The sequence below is a fragment of the Orcinus orca genome, chromosome 5 (assembly GCF_937001465.1).
Source record: "Orcinus orca chromosome 5, mOrcOrc1.1, whole genome shotgun sequence".
NCBI lineage: Eukaryota > Metazoa > Chordata > Mammalia > Artiodactyla > Delphinidae > Orcinus > Orcinus orca.
Genome location: NC_064563.1, coordinates 101,974,437 through 101,998,875, shown reverse-complemented (window position 1 = coordinate 101,998,875; position 24,439 = coordinate 101,974,437). Strand labels below are relative to the sequence as shown.

General features: G+C 38.1%; 2 protein-coding genes across 7 annotated transcripts in view; one reads left to right on the top strand and one right to left on the bottom strand.

Annotated features, from left to right (window-relative positions):
• Positions 1–24,439, top strand: part of CMSS1 (cms1 ribosomal small subunit homolog) — a 382,810-nt gene that overhangs the window by 24,506 nt on the left and 333,865 nt on the right. The gene's annotated exons all lie outside the window — the stretch shown is intronic.
• The window catches only part of LOC117195368 (filamin A-interacting protein 1-like), a 50,674-nt gene that overhangs the window by 17,972 nt on the left and 8,263 nt on the right, over positions 1–24,439 (bottom strand). For 2 of the 3 annotated variants that reach the window (XM_004272613.4, XM_033433318.2), the window contains exon 2: positions 996–4,137. In XM_004272613.4, the coding sequence (XP_004272661.1) occupies positions 1,341–4,022 (2,682 nt within the window). In that variant the 5' untranslated portion in view covers positions 4,023–4,137 and the 3' untranslated portion in view covers positions 996–1,340. Of the gene's footprint in view, positions 1–995; positions 4,138–24,439 lie in introns of those variants that run through there. The other variant, XM_049710035.1, reaches the window with a different exon arrangement.

The window sequence follows — 24,439 nt, the reverse complement described above, 5'->3', positions numbered from 1 at the left end:
TTGGGGACCAGATTTGTAATTTAAAATGTTCTTCTGAAAGCTGTTCTCTGCTACAGAAGTACAAATTATGCTGAGTCCCATTAGCAGAGTACCAGAATTCCTAGGATGCTTTTTTTTTTTTTTAAGGATTACTGAGTTTTTCTCACCTATCTTGAAAATGGCATAACAATAATCACAGGAGAAACTTCCCTCAACTAACATACTGTATTTTTTTTTAAATATGCCTTTTCTATAACTTACATTGTAATTATCTTTGGTTTTTATTTGCTTGTTGGGAGGTTAAAAAAACACACACACACAGTTAAGTTTAAGCTTCTGAATGCAGCCCACTAGCAAACAAACAAGGTAGGAAGCACCTACCTTAAGTAATTCAAATTATGGGAACCTACTAGGAAAAAGTAACAAGAAAGACATTTTTGCTTTGAAGCAGTGTTCAAGAGCATATGTCTTAGTGGCTGATTCCAGGTTTGGATGTAGACATAAATGTTTTAAGGGGATTTTCATCTATGGTAGAAATACAGTCAACTCTTGATTGTGAAGGTAACTTGTATTTCCAAATGTGCTTTTTCTGGCTTACTATCACATTTCAAAGCTTTTTACTTTCACCATCAGCTCATATGTGCTCACAAAAACAAATTATTTAATATTGTTTTATTCAGTGATTATCAGTAAACATTTATTAAGTAACTAAATTCCTAACACGTGCTAAGCACTGTGCTGGGCACCAGGGATATTGAGATACATCTCAAGCATGAAGTTTGCTCCTGAGAGATCTTATAGTTCACTTTGAAATCAAAGAGCCATAAAATTTCATTTATTTCAACTACTTCCTCCTCCTCCTCTAATATGTGACCAGAAGTTGACTGTATATGGGAAGTAGGTCCTGTTTGTTTTTAAGGAAGAATTAATAGACATTATGAACAGGAAATAAAATTCTATTATACATGCAAAAAAAAGAACACAAAATGACCAAAAGAAAATTCAGCAAGCAATGGTAAAAATAACAAATTATTTACTGCTTTATAATGTTAAAGTATTTCACCAAGACAAGTTGCAGTCAAATTAATGTGAGTTATGGAAAATGAAATACATAAAGATGTATTTATACAAGTGCAGACTAAATATTTTCCATACAGGTATGTAAATGAAAAAATATACAGTAAGTGCACGCTTGATATGACTATGCAGGCAACAGTTAGTTTCAGATACTCTTGGACGGTTCATGCATAAACCTTCCCAAAGTACAAGTTCAGTCAGTCTTTTGAGGAATGTGGAGGGATAATTAAAAAGGACTGAGTTCCTTGCAATAATATCGGTATAAACCAAATAAGGGAGGGTGGTCAGTTATATATATTACTTACTGTAATTTGTGATTGTCGAGGAAGAGGTGTGGCTGTTGGTGTGATAGTAATACTGCTGGTGACTTTATTGGTTGTTTTGTTTAGTGCCCCATTAGTTAAGCTTTGAGTTCGGTTATCCTGCAGTGATGCTGAAGGGCTGGCAGGTCTCACGGAGCTAGCTACGGCTTGCATGTAAGGACTTCCTAAGTGAATGTGGATTTTATTATCCTCAGTAGTTATCACACTTGAACTGTTACTGTTTGAACGCTGAAACTGCCACGATGACTGCCGATCAGGGGAGACTCTGAAAATCGCGTGCTTGGCACTGATTTCTATCGGCTCTGGAGAGCGTCCCTGCTCAGGGGAGCTAGCTGAACCAGTAACAGCCAAAACCTGAATAGGTGACATTGTCCTTTCTGGAGTTATGGAACCACAAGACTCTGGGGTCTGTGCCCTGGCAAAGGTTGCCATGGTAATTGGGGACATGCCTTGCTCTAAATTCATAAGGCCTTCAGCAGAGGTTTTTGATTTCACTGGAGTTATGGAGGCATTTTGGAGGATGGTTATCCTTTGCTTTGGGGTGCCACAGTTTGGTATCACTGCAGTGCTTGTGTAAGAGTGAGGACTCTCTGTGGTCGGACTTGTGATTTCAAGAGTGGCTGTGTTTTGGACATGGTCTGGAGTAACCTTTATATGCAGTGGCTGCCCAGGTGTGTGGCTTAGGACTAGATCTCCAGGTTGCACGAAGTTGCCATTGGGTTTAGTTTGTATTTTTCCATTCTGAGGATGGCCCTCCTTGGACTTCATCCAAGGAATCCATAGCTTCCTGTTAACAGGACAGGGAGTAGATGAGTTGCATTTGAAGGACAGCACGGACTCCTCATCATTAGGGTCCTCATTCTGGTCCTCACTCTCCTCATATAACTGACCGTTGATGACTGCTCGTTCCAGAGGAATGAGACTCTTGTAATCAGGTGGCTCATTGTCTACTGCTTCTGTTTGAACTTCTTTAGAAAATACTTGAGGGTCAGAGATTCTTCTTCCATTGAGACTGGGCCGGAGGCTCTTACTGAAATGACGGTACCGCTCTAACTCTTTAGTGAGGTTTTCGATCTCTCTTCCTAAATCTCTGTTCCTGTTTTCTTGTTGACTGAGTTTCTTTTGCAGAACTGAATGATCTCCCTGGAGGAGACATATCAGGTCCTCAGTTGCCATGTATTCATGAATTTTCTCTTTCAGTGCATCCACTTCTCTTGAGAGGTGACCTGATTTAGCTTCTTCTTCCTGAAGCCTTTTGAAAAGCCATTGTTCATGACTGGAGTCTGTCTTTTCTGCTAACTTGTATTTGGCAAGTTCCATTTTAACATGTTCCAGCTCTTCAGATAAAAATTGAGCTTTGTCTCGTTCATTAGCATACCTTCGTTCTAGAGTCTCATACTCATCTTCAGTTTTCATGAGGTCATCCTCAATGGATTTCATATCCTTTAACTTCAGCTTCAGTCTTTCCACTTCTTGAGAGAGCTCTTTAATCTTATTGTTCTCTTGGTGTAATGCTATTGTGGACTTACCAGAATCTTGATTTAATTTGTTTTTTAGGAAATCTTTCTCAGTTGCTTCCAATGATTGAAGCCTGTTTTTCAACATGTTCACTTTGGACAGGAGATCATTTCCTTTCTCTTCTTCTGCTTTCAGTTTGTTTTTTAGATCATCTCTCTCTTTCGTTACACTGTACATTTTTTCTTCCACATCAGTTTTGGACTTCAGTGCCCTTTTAGTTTCCTCAATTAACTTCTCAGTAACCGTTGTCACTTTATTTTGCTCCACTTGAAGCTGAGAAGCAGCAGCTTGTAACTTATCTTCAGTTTGCTTTAATTTTTCACTCATTGTTTTCCGTTCATCTACCAGCATCACAGTTAATGTTTTCAGTTTAGTTAAGTCCTCTTTTAGGGTGAATTCTGTCTTCTCCAGCCGACTTTCAATGGCTTCTAGCTCTTTGATCCTTATCTTTAAACTCTCCAGTTCCTGAGATAACTGCTTTGCGGTCATCCTTTCTTTTTCTAAATTACATTTCAGAGAGTAACATTCTTGTTTGCTTTTGTTGAAAGCATCTTCTAATTTTTCCAGAGCCATAATTCTTTTATTGAGTTTTTCAACCTCGAGTTTAAAGTCTTTACTCTGTGATGTTTCCTTTTCCAGCCTCTTATTGAGATCTCTGCACTGCTCCTCCATTTTTATGAGCTCTTCATCCTTCCCTTCCATTTCTAGCACACGTTTCCTGAGCTCCTCCACCTCAGCCATGATACTGGAGTTTCCATATTCTCCCTTGTTAATTTTTTCTTTTATATCTTGCAGCTCCTCTTCTGCTTTTCGTAAAGATCTGTTTGTCTCTTCTAACTCATCAATTTGCCGGCTGAGTGCTGCCAGCTTTTGTCGAAGCTGGCGATTTTGGCTGTCCTCATTGGTGAGCTTCGCCATAATTGTTTCTTGGTTCTGGTGAAACTTTGTGGTCTGCGTGTGCAGATCGTTCTCTAGTCTGGTTGCCTTCTGCTCTTCTTCCTGAACTCTGGCTTCAGCAAGGGCTAGTTTAGCATGTGTTTCCTTTGCACTCGTGGTTAGGTCTTGGATTTTCTGTCTTTGAAGGGCAAGCTGTGCCGTCAGCCTTTGTTGTTCGTCCACCACCATCAAAGCAAAAGACTTCAGTTTGGTCAGCTCCTCTTTCAGGGCAGTGACCCTCTTCTCTTTTTCTTGCTCCTTCTTCTTCTGGGACTCCGTTTCTTGGTCAATTAACCTTTTTAATCTGAAAAATACAAGAGCACATTCTATTTTGTAACTGGTGCTTTAGTAACTTGTCAGCTGTGAGTAAACATTTATGTAATTTAGAAAGACAGTATCGACTCATACAGTATATGGAAAGGAGTTCCTGAATTTGATGGGGGAGGAGAATCTTTATTAAACAGATGTCTTGCTTTTTTTGTTTTCACTACCTGCTTTCCTCCCACCCCTCATTGATTGGTAACAGTTGCAGTTCACCAGGAGGGCAAGAATATTTGGTTTAAATTGCTTGTGTAACGTATAATCAGTAGACATTGTAGCCTGAAGGCTGTAAAAACAGACACAAGCTTGAGATTCAGTTGGAGGAAGCTTCCAGACTGGCCCTACTCTTACCAGCTAATTAACCTGGGCAGTTATTTAATATCCCCAGGGCTTCAGTTTCCTCTATGAAAAATGGAGGCAATAATTGTATTATCTCAGGGGCCATCTGTGAAAATTAAATGAGATAATTTGTCTAAGATTCTCACAGTGCTGGCACATAATAAGCATTTGATAAGTATTGTTGATCCATTTTATTAATGTGGTTATTATTATATTTATCAGATGGTTGGCTTGAACCATTATGTGATACATTAATGTTTGGTGATCAGCTTCCTGATTCTTAGTTAAGATAAAATTTATTCACATTGCTTAGAAGTTAGGCACTTTACTGATGGACCTATTTGCCAGTTTAAATTTGGTTTACACTAGCCTGACATTGTGTCAGGAATCAATTCACATATATCTCTGTCCCCACAGTGGATGGTAGTTGAATGAGAGTAATTGACAGGCACCTAAAGGGGTTTAGAGTGTTCATAACACTTGGGAAGAGCATGGGATTTGATACAAAAGAGCTTGATAAGTGACATGTTAGAAATGATGGAGGAAAAATTCTTATCAGGAACATAATGAGTCCCTCTTGAATGATGACTCTATGATAACATGTTATTTTTTTTCTTTATGTCTTAAGTTTGCCAACAAAACAGGAGGACATTTTACCTGCAATATAAACTGTCTCTTCCACACATTTTTTCCCTCAGTATTGAGGTCATAGTTTTAAATTTGTGGCACTCCTTAATTACGCTGGTAATGGGCTGATTAGAGAGGATGTAATTACAGCTTTGCAGTATTGTTGTACAGAAGCTAAAATAGGATGGAATCCCTGAAAAATTGAACTAAAAGACTTGTCATGGATGAGAAGTTATAAATATTTGTTTTCTGATCAAGCATAGAGAATTCATAGTATTTTAATATATCTTTTCTACTAGGAATGAGTTAACTATCCAATGCATGTCTTTACTCCTTGCCACAGAACTTTCTTTTTAAAGTTGTTTAGGATTTGAGAGGACATTTTACAAGGAAGTTAACTTGGGGTGTTCTTCTTGGAAATAAGAGTCCTTTTTGAGATTCTAATCCACTCTTCTGTAATTACACTACACAAGAGGAACATGTTTAAAATAATTGTATAATGAAAGAACTTTCAAACTTTTTTATGGGGAGGATCCACTTTTAGTTTTTCCTGTTTTGAGAACCTGACAGGCTGGCCCAAGGGCTGTGGGCTGTGAAATTCTGAAGAAGCTGGTCTGGATGCCGGGGTGGGGTGGTTGATGATCTCATCCACAGTCTTGGCAAGAGGCTTGCCCATGGCTTCTGGCTCTGTCCCACTCCCTGTTTGAGACACATGGGAACCTGAGAAGAGAAACACGGCGGCTCCCTCCCGAAAGGTAGTGACTTCACAACCCAGTGGCAGAGTCCATGGGAAACTGCTTTGGTGGTGAAGTGGTTACAGAAACTTTGGCAAAGTGCTTCTTCCTCCCACCTTAGCATTAGAATGGTATTTAACAGTACTGCAGTGAAATATTTTCCCCTCTCTACATCACAGTTCTTAGAATTTTATTAGAGAACAGTTTCACAAAAACTTTTCAGGATTTTTCAACTTATTAAATAATACCATGTGCTATTTCATTTTCATGAGAAGAAGGTATGTTTTCTTAGGATACAAAGGAGGGAAGACTGTTTGAAGTATAATGAAAAGAATATTAACATTGAATGGTCATCAGTGAATCTTAGCATTGCCATAACTGGCAAAAAAGATTTTGAAGACGCTTCAGTTTCCATTGTGTTCAGTGTTTTCAGCAGCAAGCATGATGCATCTTTTTCAGCATGGTGCAAGTTCATTTATCTTTTTCATGGTTTCTGAAAATCAGTTGGTATCCCCATCTGTTTCCAAGCCCCATCTTACACAGTTAGACACATGAAACTGACAATTCGAATACATTTGCTCTCAGCATTTCGTTACTACTTGTTTCCTAACAACCTGCTATTCCCCTGGACCAGTCCCATAAGCACACCTTAGGACAGTCAACAGGCTAGTCAGGTAAAGCCTTTCAGGGAGGAAAATAGGAATTTATATGCAGAAAGAGTTATACCCCCAACCATCAACCAATGTGAATCCAGGATAGGAGGGAGGCCCTGATGGAACCTTTCCAGAGCCAGTTGGGTGCTTGTAATGCTGTTACACATTGCAGGGTTGTGATGTATGTATGAGAGAGAGAGGAAAAAAAGAGAGAGGCAGAGACACTGGTTATGCTACTGAATTGTAATCAGCACTTCTGGTATGGTGAATGGGTTGATCCTAAATCATTCACTATTTCTTGCCTTATATCCAGAAGCATTTTGAAGGATAAAGTTTGAGGTTAATTTATAGTCTTGAAGAAAGGTGTTTCTTTGTAAAGTTAGCTGGTCTTACAAGATTTGAAGCTGCAAGCCTGGCGTGTTGTGCACAGTGCCCTAAACAAGGAAGCTAATTGCCACAATGCTAACTACTAATGCAGGGATATATATATATATATATTTATGTGAGTGTATAATACAAGTGTGTGTGTTTATGTGTATATACACACATATAGTTGACTAGGTTATTTTTTTTTCTTTCAAATATATATTTGAATACTTTCAGCAAATATTTGCTGAGAGTTGACTGCATTTTAGTTATTTGAGGTCCACAATCACTTATCTAGAATTTCCAAAGCCAAATGTTTCCAAAATTATAGAGTTTTCAAATTTTAGAAGGGCAGTAAGGAGCATCCACCATATATTACATAACAGCTTCAGTAAGGCCTGTGGCACCACCTCCTATAAGCAAACCTCTGAATACTTCTACAGTGAACCATGTGAATAGTTACACTAATTGGGATAATTAAGATAATAAATAACCTCACATCCATTCGGGTTTTGCTGCCAAATGAGTTCAGATAAGAAGTTTTGCTGCCACAATTTAGCAAAAACTTTATGTAGTTTTTAGATCTTTGAAATTGCAGACAAGGGACTGTGGACGTGTACAATGAGGGTATAGACTTGGTATCTTTTTGGTAAGAAGGGTGTGGAGTTTGAGGGTCCTAAGGCAGCTTCCTTCTTCAGTAGGATTGGGTTTTAAACCAAACAGTAACAATTTTCTGTCTCCATTATTTTTCTTTGCATATTAACAGGCTCTAGGCATTGATGCTGACTGACTTTATATGCTAATACAGATTATCATTGACTCTGGTTTTGCTAGTAACAGCAGATAAGTGATTTTGAGAGCTTTTAACCAGGGTACTCATAATCTTGAAAGCAGCATAGACCTTGGGATGTCCAGATATGAAATTCTTCCCCTCAGAACTGTGAGGTCAAATTATTGCTCCTTTTCCCATGAATAGTTCCAATTAGTATGCCTTTGTGCCTTTTCCAATTAATATGTTTGTATAATCTACGCTAGGGTTTCTTCAACGTCAGCACTATTGACGTTTTGGGCCAACTGATTCTTTATGGTGGAGGGCCTTGTAAGATGTTTAGCAGCATCTTTGGTCTCAGTAGATGCTCGTAACATCTCCCCAGTTGTGACAACCAAAAATATCTCCAGACATTGGCCAGTATCTTATGGGGGTGCAGCATCACCCCCAGTTGAGAACCACTGATCTAAGCCTGTGTTCGTGTTGTGTGTGTGTTTATACACGTGTATATGCCAGTCTGTCATTATAAGTTAGACTGTTTATGGTCCTGCCTGACTCATCTTTCCCGACTCAGTTACATATACGCCTGGTGATTGTATCTTCTCTGCTCAGAGCCTGTTCCTTACCAGTGCTTCTCACAGTTTAAGGTTCATTTGAATCACCTGGGAATCTTGTTAAATGGCAGATTCCAATTTTGTACGCAGGGGATGGGCCTCAAAATTTGCATTACAGCATGCTCCCAGGTGATGCCAGGACTAAGGCTTTACTATGTATGTGTCAGATGTTTAATGGAAATGGTATTCTGGCTCAATATTAACTCAGTTCATCATTGATAATACCCCAAACTGTCGGCATAGCATATATTCCTGACCTACAGGGCCATCCATTTTTCTCACAGAGAACATCAGGTAGGACTAATGACTAATCTAAAATCTCTCATCATTACTGGAAAAAATGACTTAAAATGCATATCATAGATATTCGATCAGTACCTAATTTTCACCTTAAAAAAGGCAGTAGGGCTTCCCTGGTGGCGCAGTGGTTGAGAGTCTGCCTGCCGATGCAGGGGACACGGGTTCGTGCCCCGGTCCGGGAGGATCCCACATGCTGCAGAGCGGCTGGGCCTGTGAGCCGTGGCCGCTGGGCCTCCGCGTCCGGAGCCTGTGCTCCGCAACGGGAGAGGCCACAACAGTGAGAGGCCCGCATACCGCAAAAAAAAAAAAAAAAAAAAGGCTAAAGGTAAATAACTTTAGTTCTAGCCCAAAGACTAAAATTATTTGAAACTATATACCATAGTAAAAGAATTCTGGTAAAAGAATGCTACCATTCTTTTAGTGCCAGTGATGTGCTGCCAAGCACTGAGCTAAGTCCGTAGTACAGCTATTGCTTCTAATTCTCAGGTGAGCCTATAGGGTTTGAGATTATTCTCTATTTTACAGCCATGAAAACTGAGGGTCAGAAAGATCAGGAAGGGGCAGACAGAGCCTGTTCTTTTTCCCCATACTACATTGCCTCTCCAACAAAGAACACAAACTAGTTCATGGACCTGGTCCACATCTGAAGTGTCTTTCTCCAGGAACACTCTGTGTGTTAGAGAAACTTATCAGCCTAAAGAAAAATTCTCACTTATCATTGTGCTTGCTTTCTTTTTAGTTCATATCTCACAGAGCAGTGGTTTTCAAGTGTTTGCTCATAACTCCTAAAATAATTTTCTATTATGTACAATTAATTTGTTCCTGTAAAGAGTAATTATAGCACTTTCTTTTAGCAAATGCTGTCTTTTTCACTAATTGAGGTATAATTGAAAAATAAAATTATAAGATATTTAAAGTATGCAATGTGATGATTTGATATACATATATATGAATTATGAAAGGATTCTCACCAAGTTAATAGTTCCATTACCTCACATGTTCACCTTTTTTGTGTGTGTAAGAACACTTAGGTTCTGTTCTCTCAGCAAATTTCAATTATAAAATACAGTATTATCAACTGTTACCACCGTGTTATACATGATAACCTCAGACAGTATTCATCTTATAACTATAGTTTTACCAGCCCCTCCCTATTTCCCCCATTTCCCCAGTCCCTGGCAACCACCATTCTACTCTCTTTCTGAGTTCAACTTTTTTTTTAGATTCCACATTTAAGTAATACCATGCACTGTTTGTCTGTCTCTGCCTAGCTTATTTCACTTTGCATAATGCCCTCTAGGTTCATCCATGTTATTGCAAGGCAGGATTTCCTTCTTTTTAAAGGCTGAATAATATTCTAACATATATATACACGTGAGTGTATATTCCCACACGTGTGTACACACATGTAAATGTATATATGTACTGTAGATATATAATGTATTATATATTAACACTTATATGTATACATTATATCTAAATAGTATACACTTTTACATACATTGTATAAAATATACTGTACATATATTTACATATGTGTATTTACATATGTAACACATATACATATTTATATATGTAAAATACATTTGTATATATGCACCCATACACGCCACACTTTGTTTACCCATTCATCTGTTGTCAGACACTCAGACTGTTTCCATACCTTGGCTATTGTGAATAATGCTGCAGTGAACATGGGAGTACAGATATCTCTTCAAGATAGTGATTTCATTTCCTTGGGATATATACCAAAGGATCACATGGTAGTTCTATTTTTAATTTCTTGAGAAACCTCTACACTGTTTTCTATAGTGGCTGTACCAGTTTACATTCCCATCTGCAGTGTGCAGCAGTTCCCTTTTCTCCACATCCTCCCTAGCATTTGTTATCTCGTCTTTTTGATAATAGACATCCTCACAGATGTGAGATGATATCTCATTGTGGTTTTGATCTGCATTTCCCTGATGATTAGTGATGTGGAGTGCCTTTTCATATACCTGTTGGCCATTTGTATGTCTTCTTTGGAAAAATGTCTGTTCAGGTCCTTTGCCCATTTTTTAGTTGGGTTATTTGAATTTTCTGCTTTGAGTTGTATGAGTTCTTTGTATATTTTGGATAATAACCCCTTATCAGTTATATATGGTTTGCAAATATTTTCTCCCATTCCGTAGGATACCTTTTCACATTGTTCATGGTTTCCTCTGCTGTGCAGAAGCTCTTTTTAGTTTGATGTAGTCCTATCTGCTTATTTTTACTTCTGTTACCTTTGCTTTTGGTGTCAAATTCAAAACATCATTGCCAAGACCAGTGTCAGGGAGCTTGCCCCTATATTTTTTTTCTAGGACTTTTAGTTTCAGGTCTTAGGTTCAAATCCATAATCCATTCTGAGTTGATTTTTGTGTATAATGTAGGACAGGAGTCCAATTTCATTCTTTTGCATGTGAATATCCTGTTTTTCCAGCAGCAGTTTTTGAAGAGACTATCCTTTCCCCCTTGTATATTCTTAGCTCCTTTGTTGAAAATTAATTGACTATATATGGATGGGTTTATGTCTGGGATCTCTTTTGTGTTTCACTGGTCTCTGTGTCTTTTTTTATGCCAGTACCAACTGTTTTGATTATTATAGGCTTCTAGTATAGTTTGAAATCAGGACATGTGATGCCTCCAGCTTTGTTCTTTATCAAGATTGCTTTGACTATTCAGGGTCTTTTGTGGTTCCATGTACATTTTAGGATTGTTTTTTCTATTTCTGTGAAAAATTACATTGGAATTTTGATAGGAATTACATTGAATCTGTAGATCATTTGGATAGTATGGACATTTTAACAATATTAATTCTTCCAATCCATGAACATGGAACATCAGTCCATTTATCTGTGTCTTCTTCATTTTATTTCATCAATGTCTTATAGTTTAACTATACAGATCTTTTACTTCCTTGGTTAAATTTATTCCTAAGTATTTTATTCATTTTGATGCTATTGTAAATGGAATTGTTTTCTTAATTCTCTTTCGGTAATTTGTTCTAAAAGAATTTTTTTAACTAAGTACACCTTCACACATTTTAAAGCTGGCATCTAGAATTTTTTATTCAAGGTTTAAATAATTGCAAAAGATATATATTAATGTCTGCCATATAATCTAAAAGTCATCACTGGCAAACCAGTCAACCAAATCAGACATTCAGGAAAAGTCTGGCTTCATTTTTCAACTTAAGTACAAGTGTAAATACACATCCCTCTGGCAACCATTTCACTTCTAGAAGAGATGAGGAACAAGAGCTTATTACCCTGAGTTGTCCCCAGATGAAATAACAGGCACTGTTATTTGCCTGTATCCATCCAGTGGTTGGTTCTGAAGCTGCTGCTGCTCTGCTCTCATGGGACTCTATCAGGAGTATTTCTAGAATTGTCCCTTTGTCTGTGCCCCAGAGGGGTTTCCAACCCAGGAAGATACAATGTAAGAAGATCTTACATTAATTTGGTAAGATTTTGTTAAGTAAGAAGAAGACTCTTTTGAAAGGGTTGTTAAAAAAGGAAACTTGTAGAGCACAAGCACTTTTTTTCTGGCAGACAGCATGTGTGTGAATTGCGGATGTAGACATTGATTCCCTTAAAGTTCTCCATGCTTATACCTCTGGAAATTCTTTGTGTACCCACAAGAGTCTGTGTACTCCAGTTTGAAGAATATTGTCTTGGAGTACTCATATTCATGTTCAAGTACTGACATGAGAGGATTATAGGAACATTCATTGAATCCTGTCCAATAAAAACAGGTTGTAGAAGCTGGTTTTATGTACACAAATGTGAGGTAGTTAAATCCAAACTGGCTTACAGCAGTGGCTTATAACAGCTCTTCTTTAAAGTTTCTATTATGGCTCGGAACTGTCATAACTTACTGTAGTTTATCACTATTATTCTGTGCAATGCCAGCTCCTTGTTTTTTCAAAAATAATCACGTATGTAATCTTGAGCATTCTTTGGTACTAATCATCATGCTGGTTCCTTATTACAAAGTATACATTCAGAGCATCTTTTCAGTTTTTATTTACACACACGTCAGCACACATGTGTGAATGTATTTCATCTCCTCTAAGTAAGACAGTTAGTAATATGCATCATATTAACACACATAATGAAACAGATGGTGTGTCTAAATGCTATAATGCCAGTCATACCCATAATAACTTATATATAATTCTCATCACTTTTGATTTGTGTTTTATTTATGTACATTACAATCAACACTACTAAAATATAAGCTTCTTAAGAACAGGACACATGTCTGATTCATTTGTGTCTTCTATATTGTCTACTACAAAGCCCTTATATGTAGAAGGTACCAAATGAATGGCTTTTTGAATGAATGAATGAACATTTTCCTGTGGGAAATACTGTAGTATTGTCCTAACTAATTTTATTCATTTTTAAAAGAAGGTGCTCTGGTGTTTACCATGTGCCTGGTTTTAGGTATTTAAGAAAACTAGGTGTAAATGGTTTTCCCGTTGGTGTTCTCCAAGTATACTGGCCTCTGGAAAGAACTGAGACTGTTCTTCCTTCTTCGGATCCCTGCATTAGAACTGTATGTGCTTGCTTGTTTGAGGAGAAGGGAGATGGGTGGTAAATGTCCACATCCTAGCCCCCCACTCTCCTTTGGTTATTTCATCTCTGCAAACAAAGGAGTGGTCCTTTTTATTTTTTCCTCAGAGCCAGAGCTCTACTGTACAAATATGTTTGTTTATTACACAAGCAACATTACATCAACAACAATGAAACTGAAAAGGAAATATTCACCTATGGTCTGACCACCCTAACACATCAATTATGTTTCTACTTTTCCAGATCCTTTCCCAGTTTTTCATACAACCGGCCCATATAAATAAGCTTAGCATGATTATCAAGCAATAAAACCACAAGCCATTAATGGCATTGTGTTGTTTCTGGTAGCTATAGAAATCAACCATAAGTAGTGAACAACTTCAGAGTCAGCTTAGTTTCTCACCTGTCATCTTTTAGAGGACAAATACCCACTGTATTTACTATATGGATCTTGAATTTACAGTTTCTGATGTTATGTATATGGCAACACTTTTGTTCATTTAATTTGCAAACAACAAAGAATATAATACTGGGACTATACTGAGATGAACAGGGAGGGTTCCTGTTCTCCAGAGTTTGTAGGCTTTTGGGAAAGAATGAGCAGATATGAGGACTCTAAAGAGCTTTTGATTATGTGGGTTATGTCTGTCAATATTTATAGTATTAGAAATTCAGACCAAGATATTTTAAAGTATTTATATATTTATTCATTAAAAATAATAAACCCACTATATGTTAACATAAATAAGATATTTTTATGAAAAATAACTTTTTCTAACCCAAAAACTTAGTGGGAAGGGTTGTTTTATATTTTTGCAAACTCTAATGCCTGGCTTAATTGAAGGCAGCTGGATTCTCAAATCTGTTTCACACATTCCATCAGCTGTAAGAGCAGTGACGTCACCACATGTCATGTAGCCTTTGGAAAACTCCTTTTATGCTTGTGAGGGAATGAATGAAAAAGATAGCGTTATTATGAAAATAGCTTTGACCTCACAGACCTCTTGAAAGGGGCCATAGTTTGAGAATCACTGTTCATCTCGAGAATAGACAGTTGAAGCATAAATGGCAAATATGTCTTTCTCTGGAAAAGTCTCTGGTTTAGGCTGTCACCTTCTTCAGGCTGTTACTGAGTGAGCCCTTCGCTTCATATTGATGAAGTCCCCAGATTCACTGGCCTACTCACTGCTTTAGTGTTTACGTTGTTAATAAAACTAGTTGCTCCCCATCATAGATAGATGGAAGATTCCCTGCCTTCAAATACCTCTTTCCTAGTTTTTAGAAAAATCCTAAGTGACAAAACTGCCTCCATAAGACATCGTGTTTTGTTTGAAACCACAATTTGAAATAAGGGCATGGAAACCACTGAGTGACCTGGTTCTTAAATGGGTTCATTCACAGTGCTGTGCAGGTCGGCAGACATTTAATTCATTTCAGACTTTTATGAGGCAATTACAGTGAGCACCTACTATGTGCAAAGTACTGTGCCTGTTATTTATCAGTTTACCTTTTTCTGTTAAAACCTGCCTGTATACTTGCAGACCTTACTCTAGTCATAACTTATAATAGTTTCCCATCAACAACCAAACAGTGTGATGATACCAAGTCCTGTTTAGTCTTTTCTTAAGATATATGAAATAGTGTATCTCTCATTCTAGTCCTAACTGTGTAACTTCACCTCGATGGGCCTCAATTCCTATATTTGCTTTCATTCTTCCAGCACTAGTTTAATACATTATTTTTTCTTCTTGATTTAACATGTTCATTAATAAGCAGAAAACTACATATAATGCTTTATTCATTTTTATATCTGCTCTCATGGCTAGACTTTGATAGTCTGATTATAATGATGTCCCACTATATCTTTAAGCAATTTTTATCTAATATGTAGTTTTAATTGTTGCATTGCATTGATAGCGGCCGTGTTTATGGTTAAATAACCACAGAATTCTAAGCAGTTTGCAGAGTAATTACATGGAATTTGTTAGAAAGCTTCCTTAGGTTGAGATAGGTTCTTGGTAATCAGGCCTGTAATTTATGTTTCCTTGCTCTACTCTCTGCTTTTTCAATGGGACTTTTCACTGTTTAGTCTAATTTTTAGGAGCACTCATAAAAGTAGCTATGACTAGTCTTTTTTATTCTATGTATGCTGCTTCCTTTTATTTCTCTCACAAGTTAAAGGTTTTTTTAAAAAAATTACAGCTACAGCATACCATAGTCATAATGTAATGCTTGATTCATTTGACTTGGTCAGCAAGATCTAGAAGAACAGTAACACTCTTTTTGGCATCTGCTAGCCACGTATGAGTATAAATCTGTGTCTGCTTTATGTCCTTGTTACTGAAGATACTGTCATCATCATTGAGATCATTTAGAGACACCATAAATGGGTCCAGATCCAGAAAACTGGGTTGCTGTTTTCCTTCACTGTTTGAAATAAGAATTAGGGTATGAAGTGATGGAGAAGGCTTTAGCTGGTGTCAGAGGAATATACAGTAAAAATGGGGGTGAGTCAGAACTCTTCAACATCTGAACAATCTTGTTTGGCTCCCCAGCGGTCAGAGGAAGTGAATTAATAAGATGCAGATCAACAATGACCTACTAATTATAAGGAGGGAGCTTTTAGCAGAGAAACCGGATCCTAAGAGGAGCTTATGAAATCCTCAGATTGAGCGGAGGGACCAGGATTGGTACAAATCTTTTTTTTAAAAAGAAGGAAAAAGAGCAAAGAAACTGAGACAAAGGGTCTCCCAGAAAGAAAAACTGCTGAAAGGCAAGGTTTCAGAACTAGAAAAAGGTCAGTCTAAGAGCTCACAGGCGCAGAGCTTGGGGAGTAAGGCTACAAGGAGAATATTTTCATTTTGAGACCATGGAATCTAGGCTAGGAGACTCTGCACACTCCAATCGAAGGGCCGGGTGGAGACTTAAAAAGGTGCTCAGTCTAGGCCCAGGAGAGGAAGTCAGAACTAACAAGGGAGTGACAATAAGGACAGCATGTGTAAATTTGTACCACGATAATTACTTAGAGCCTGAATTATGTGTTGTTAGTTCTTCAGTGCTATATTGTCAGTTAAGGAACTTTCTAGAAAGAACTGTTGAATGATGGATGTTCATTGAATACCACTTAGCTTATGCGTCCTCATCCCCCATTTTAATTTTTCATATTAAAAAGTATCTACTCAGATGGATTTGTCTTTTTGCCATTTACTGAAATAGATTCTTTGCTTTGAATATATTATAGCTATCACGAAGAAACTTAAAAAAAAAAATTACTGTGAGTATACTACTACACTAAAGAGCCGACTCACTTTTCTTTTCATGTTCTTCTCCCCGCCTCCCCACTCTGAATGAGGTTTGAAAAAGATCCCTCAGATCAGTGTTTTAACATTTTTTTCTTTTCCAGACTTTTCATTTTGATTGCTACTACACCAAAAAAACAAACAAAGGAAAAAAAACTAGCCTGTCTTTCAACAGATTGAGACTTAAGGTCCTCGGCAGACTGGAAGTTTCATCTCCCTGATCCGTCAAGGCCTACCTAGGTCTCCCACAGCCATGGTGCCTTCCCCGGCTGCCTGGGAGAAGTATTCAAAAAGCCACCCAGCATGTGGTGCCTTGGACTGTCACAGATTGAGTGTGCTCCTGTATTCCTGAGAGCACCTTGCCTTGTACATGGCATGCAGAGCTGCCTTTAAGTTTAAGTTGATGGTAATGATGATATTGGGCTTGTTCCCAGGTTGCTAACATTTTGACTGTTTATCAGTCTTTCCATTCCTTCCTCCCCCTCTCTGTGGTTGATTTGGTACTCTTTGTGATCTGTGTTCTTCTGGATCATATTTGTTTGCTCCACCATGGTAGCCTTCTTTAGGATAGGAATGATGTCCTGTCTACTGCCTATTCCCTACTGCCCCAGCAGTAGATGGCAGTAAACAGTGCAGGTGGGTGACAAGGGCCAGGCAAGATGACTGACAGGGAGCAAGTACGCTCACCAGCACCAAGGCACAAATGGGAAAGAGGCAATAGAATACTGTGGGGGGCAGGGTAGTGCTGGGGGAGAAATTCAGATTTTGGAGTTCAGTTTTCAGACCTGAGTCTTGGCTTCCCCACTCTAACTAGTGTGACTGAGCAAGCAATTTAACCTCTACAAATCTCATTTTCTTCATCTGTAGAATGGGGATAATACTGGAACCTCCCTCATAATAGTGCTGTTCCAAGGATCAAGTAAAACAATCTATACAAAAGCTCCTAGCATACTGCCTGGCACAATACATATCAGTTACCACTAGAAGTAGGAAACTGTACTGATGATGACAGTATAGAAGAACATCTCAGCCACAATGGGCTGCCTCATGTAACGGTCACCTGGGAGAGACAGAGTCCGAATTCACACTAGAATGAAAGATATGACTCCATAATCTATTTACTGTGATCTCTCTTCAGGCCATTCATGGATCTTTTCAGCCATGCACATGGTTTGCTATACTGATTATCATTGGTAGGCTGGGGTTTCTCGGCTTTGGCAGTACTGACATCTTGGGCTGGATGACTGTTTGGTGTGGGGACTGCCTGTGCATTGCAGGGTGTTTAGCAGCACCCCTGGCCTCTACCCACTAGATGCCAGAAGTAACTCAGCACCCCCAGCTCTGTTGTGACAATCAAACAACGTCTCCCAACATTGCAGAAAACCTGGGGGGGAAATGTCACCTCTGGCTGTAACCACCATTTTAGGGCATAGTTGATTTTTTGGAAAACTTCTGTTAGATCTCTTTGTGTTAGTTGTCTCTGACATTCATAACTCTTCTTCACTGTTTGCTGCTCAAATATATTTGGGATCAGTATTCCCCATTTCTCTTTTGTTCACAGATCTGCACCACAGCTCTTCTCCCTTCCTGGAAGAGAACGTGCTTTGAATGTGTATTATCCAGTGAAATGCTAGCATATCACAACGGATAGTAATAGCTGATTCTCCCAAAGCCTCTTTGATGTTCTGCTCCTCTTTCTCCTGTTCTTCGTTCCTTGCGTGTAAACGTGCAGTGACGTTCTCTGCTGAGATAATACGCTCCTAGACTTGTCTGCCTGGGGACTCAGAGGTGGGGTGGGCTGACGGATGCAGTCTCTTTCTGTATGTGCTACTGCTGGGCTTAGTTTCCATAGTGGAAAATGTGGAGAGGACTATTGAGGATATTTTATAATGTTTTTTGAACATTTCAGAATACAAATAACAGGTTGAGGGATACTCAGATTATCTGAGAAAGAAGTTATTTGAGGTTTTCATACTGTTGTATACTTAAGTTTTTAATTATACAAAGTTTACTTTGCTCAGTTTTAACTCTTCAAGAAAGTCTGAATTTCAGTCTTGGATTTCAGATTAGCATTCCTAAATATATACGTCTCCAAATATGTATATTAAAAGGTATAGGGTCCTACCTCATCCTTCATCTGCCAGTTCCTCTTCCCCAACTTAAAACCACTGATATTAGTTTCTTACATGTACTTCTATAATGTCTTTATGAGTAAATAAGCAAATACAAATAAAGATTCTTAGTCTCTCCCTTTTTTATACAAAAAATAACTTACTATAAACTCTCTTTATCCTTCACCTTGGTTTTTGCAGTTAAATATTTTCTTGGAGATTTTTTTTTTTTAAGATTTTTTTGATGTGGACCATTTTTAAAGTCTTTATTGAATTGTTACAGTATTGGTTCTGTTTTATGTTTTCTGGTTTTTTGGCCCCAAGGCATGTGGAATCTTAGCTCCCCGACCAGGGATCGAACCCACACCCCCTGCATTGGAAGGCGAAGTCTTAACCGCTGGACCGCCAAGGAAGTCCCAGAGATCTTTCTGTTAGATCAGTGTTCTTAAGCGGGGACAGAAAAAGGGAATAAAAGTCAACATGGCTGCTAAATAAATCTTTACAACTTCATGCTTAAAAAATTAAAATTTACACGATTTTTGAGATGAAGTAACATAGAGAAACAGGGAGTCATACTTTTGCTGTTTTGAATTTTTAATATTAAGATAAATTGTAATAGTAATGTTATTTGGTTATAATTTTATAACAACACCTTACCTGATGTATATCTGTTTTTATAATGTCTGTGTGTAGCATGTGCATTTTCTTAGTTAAAAAACTGAAGCCCAGGAAGACAAAATAATACCATTGTTATGGTAGCCCTGGTACTAGAACACAGACTCCAATTCCCAGTTGCTATCAGTGTGGGATTTAGTTTATAGCAAAAAAGAAACAAGCATACTGAGGGTCTACTCTGTGCCACTTGATCTTACTTAATCCTTAAAACAACCTTATGAGGTAAGTATTATTCCTATTTTACAGATGAGGGTAAGGACCAAAACACTAAAATTTAGAGAGGTTAAATAACTACCAAATAGCACAAATAACCAAACCAGAATAAAAACTCACTGTCTACAAAGCATGTGTTCTTTTAGCTTAACCAGTCTACATGCTAGAAAGCCCAGGCAGAGTACTGACCTCAGAAGAGTTTCCTCTTTCTTCCATCTCATGCTTTTAGTGTTAATTTGTTCATTCATTCCTGCACTCTAGGTCCCTATCCCATTGACTCCCTGACCCCCCCCTACCTTTGTTCAGTCTGCTCCAGTCATACCAGTTTCCCTGTTGCTCCTTGAGCACAGCAGAGCCTGTGGCTTTTGTACTGGCTGCCTTCCCAGGGAGCCGCTGGACTCTCTCCCCTAGTTCATGTAGTAACACCTGGCATACTATATTTTACTTACTTGATCATTGGCTGTCTCTCCTACTAGAATGTAAACTTCATGTGAGTAGGGAGGTAGGGGTGGGTGTGTTGTGTGTGTGTGTGTGTTGTGTGTGTGTGTGTGTGTGTGTGTGTGTTTTATTCAGTGATGGGTCAAGCAGTGGTCTGTTTTATTCAGTGCTAGATTTATAGCTCAAGAACAGTGCCCAGTATTTGCTTGGTAGTCGATAAGTATTTGTTAAATATTTGAACAAATACCTATTCTACTTTTGAACTAGGTAACATGTTAGGGTATAAGTGTGTGACTGTAAGCAAAAGACACATAGTACAGTCACCCTCTGTATCTTCAGATGCAGAACCCATAGATAGGGAGGGCTGACTGTACTATATCATTTTATATGGGAGACTTGAGCATCTGTGGATTTTGGTATCTGTGGGAGTCCTGAAACCAATCCCCCTCGGATACTGAAGGATGACTGTAAGTATTCAATAGTTCCTTTCCTCTATAGTCACTGAATAACAGTTATCATTTATTGAGGAATTATTATATGCCATGTACCACGCTAGTCCCAGAAACAGTCATAAGAAGCAAGTACAGCAAGTCCCCGACATACGAACCTTCAAGTTGCAAACTTTCAAAGACATGAATGTGCATTCCATCAGTGTCTGGCGTGAGTGAAATTGCAGCTTGCCCTCGGTCTCCTATTGCTGACGATCCTTCAGCTCTACCATCTCCCACCTCCTCTCCCTCCTCCGGTCAGTAACTCTTCTTGCCTGTTCACTCGATGCCAGCCCCTATATGCCAGCTGTTGTGCTGTACTACTGTACTTTTCAAGGTACTGTACTGTAAGACTTAAAATGTTTTCTTTATTTTTTGTGTTTTTTATGTACATATTATTTGTGTGAAAAGTATTACAGTCTATTACAGTACAGTACTATATAGCCGATTGTGTTAGTTGGCTACCTAGGCTAACTTTGTTGGACTTACGAACCAACTGGATTTATGAACAAGCTCTCAGAAAAGAACTTGTTCGTATGTAGGGGACTTACTGTATTATTATTCTCATTTTACAGAAAAGCAGTTTCTCACCACCGTGACATACATCCACACCTCCTATCTCATATATCTCGTATACCATCGTCTCCAGTGAATTTGTGTGTTGTAATATTCTGCCTGTGAAAGGCACAGAAAATCACTACCCCTTGCAATCCGCTGTTTTGACACTGTATTTTCTGTAGGTTCATGGCTACTTTGAGCTTGAACATGAGATCTTAGCAAATATTCTCTTAATCATTGTAATAATAAAACAAGTTTAGTCATTTGGCATAAATTCATGATTATTTCTGGATGGTTTAGAAAATTGTGACTTTGCCAGTAATAACATCTAATGTTCCCTAGAGGAGGTGGGTTTGTCATAAATACCATTTCCATAGAACATTTCAAGGAACTTAAAGTTCTCGGAAAGTATTTTTAGCAGGCAACCTTTTCTCAGACAGACTTCAAGGGCATAATGCTGTATACCCTTAAAAGTGTGTATTGTATGTGTTTTATCTTGTTAAGAATATTTGTATGTATTTCTCTTTTTTTTTTTGGCGGGCTTAGTTGCTTCATAGCATGTGGGATCTTCCCGGACCAGGGCTCGAACCCGTGTCCCTTGCATTGGCAGGCGGACTCCAACCACTGCGCCACCAGGGAAGCCCTGTATGTATTTCTCTTATTGCAAAATCCATTTATATTTAGATGTTCCTTTTGTATCTTAGTGGATTGAGGAAAACAGAAATAGATTCTTTAGAAAAGCATTCTGATGTAGCTACACAATTTTGTTTTTAATCTCCTTTCATTCTTTTTTTTCTCTTCCCAGATCACAGGTTATTTTCATTCAGATATTGCAAATAGATATTTTGGAGGATTAGTATAATTCCTTTCTCTTAACACTTATTCTTTGGTAGGTTGTTTTTCTTTCTTTTATTCTCTCTTTTTAAAAAAGTTACAAAGAATATATCCTTTTCCAAATCTTACTCTGAGCCAAAAGGAAAGAAAAATTTTTTTAAGCCCCTAGTTCCTGTAAGTCTTTTTTTAAAAAAGGCTTAACTCTTTTATTTGGCATTCATACTTTAATTCACTGGTGTTCAGTTTGTAGATTTAACATAAAAGGCCAAAACAGGGAGCAGTCATGTGCCAGAGTAGATGAGTTCACTGGTTTTCACCTCCCTGTAGTCTGGCTGCCTGCACAGAGGCAGCGGCTAACGTAGTATGCTTGGGAAACCAAACGTTTCCTAACTTGTTAGTGGGAAATGTAGACTTCAGAAACTTAGAAACCACAACAACAGAGGCTTATGTTTTATTGTGACTACTGAAATCACACAATTTGCCATGAGAAACAGGCTAGATAGGAGTCCAAAGAGCATAAAATGTGAAACATTTTGATTCCTAGAGAACTTCCTTCTTTTTCCCCTTCCATTTTAGCTATAGTAAATCACTAAATAAGGAGGGCAAAGGAAGTAGAACATTTAATCCCATTAAACAGTATTTGGAGGTCAAGGCAGTTGGAAGATGAAGGTTGATGTTTGGCCTGACTGCCTGCTGAGCAAACAGTGAGATCCTGAACCACAGTGAACATCCTCCATCTACCTTTACTCACTTTTCCTAGTTCCTGAGGGTGACTGGTTTCTGTCTCCTAAATGATGTTTTAGAGAACTAGAGTTTGGGCCATATGTAAAACTTAATTACAGGTAGGTGGGAAAGTTTTATTCTAAAATCTGTTGGAATGTAACTGACCATTTTTCTTGTGGTCTTTGCATGTCCTCTTGCATACATTTTAAAAATTAAAGTTATTTTGGTCATCTAACCTTGTTTAATTTTCCCTAACGAACAGTTCAGAGGATTTGGGTTACATTTTCCTTTTCTGCCACTTCTGAGCATTGAGAAGATAGAAAGCATGAACACAGAGTTTGATCCTATTTTCTCTAAGTTGGGTTCTTGTAAGATGAATGTGTTCTAGAGAATATTTAGCTTGTGTAGTTAGGGGCAATTCCATCTTAAGATGTTACAGTGGTTTGCAACAGGTCTGCTAGTGGTGAGAGCAGTGACTTGATACTTTACTTCCCTTGGCCCTGGGCCTGTCTGCAGCTGATTTTGTCCCTGCACAAAAGTTTTACCCATTTAGTTATGTTTATCGGTATGAGAAATTCTGTTTGGAAAAAAATTGATGAAAAGGCTATATAGTATACCTTGTGTATGTGCTATATGAATACCCATCCATTTTTGCCCTGACCATATATTACTTTTGAATTTTAATTAATTTTAAGATTTGAATTTTGAGAGAGGGCAAACTATTTCACGTTTGCAGTAGTTGAAAAAAGCATTGTTGAAAAAAGCACTGACTTCAGTCTCCCTCACTTTTAAAGTTTACTCATTCACAGCTAAAAACAAAGAAAAAAAGCAAAACCCCAATTCTCAAGCAACAGAAAAGCCACTTTCAAAAGACCCATGTATTCAATGGACAGGGAATGTTGGACCAAAATCTGCCACTGACTTAACTCTATGACCTTGCCTCATCTACCTGTTACCTCAGCTGCAACATGGGGAAAGCAATACAATTTTGTCTCTAAGGTTTACAAAGCCTTTAATGATCCTCAGATCTCAGTTCCAGAGGATAAAAACCACTACCAACCTTTAAAGTCCTTTCCCTCCCTTCTTTCCTAAATAGCACTATGTACAAATTCACATGTCAAAAATGTATATTCCATTCTATCAGAAGAGATTTTATGACTCGTCAAGTCTCAGTGGTTCATAACTATACAGGAACCTTAACTGGAATTTCAGGGGATTCAGATTTATTTTTGGTTCTTTATATGTCAAGCATTTGTTATAGTTCAAGATTATAAGTGTGCTGTAAAAGTACAGAAGTAAATCTTTTTAGTGTCTGAAACTTAAAATGTTATGCTAAATTGAAAGTATAATTAAACTGAAAAGTGAACACCTAGGAATTAGTATTTGACTAGTAGTTTCTGAAAGGAAATCTTCATTGTCTGTGGGTAGGATCTAATATAAGCTATTTAGCCCATGTTGTAAGATTTGTCTCACCTATTTGTTTTATATGTGTGCCTCTCCAGCATGGTAGGACTTTCCAGGTAAAACAGGAGATTCCAGGCCAGCTTTTAAGCCTTTTGCTCTCCTTGGTCCTTTACTCAGTAACTTGTTTTTTATTTCAGGTGACTAAGACTTCTTTAGGAAAGCTCATGTGGGTTTCTCATAGGAGGGATTCCTTTCAAGCAGGGAAATCAGGATAAAGGATAACCTCACTTTTCAGAGTGGCTGAAGTTAAGTACTAGAGACATGGATTTTCTCCAGTAAGCTTAATCCTGAGTTCTTAACTCTCCAATAAGCTTAAACATGAGTTCTTTGGGACTGCATCCTACAAAGCACCTCCTCTTTGGCCCTGAGACAGCCCCTTGTGCCTCAGCCTGGAGGAACCCAATAGCACCAGATGATGATGGAGCATCATTCTTATGGGCAGACTGGCTTAATATCTAGAAGAACAATAGATACCATTTACT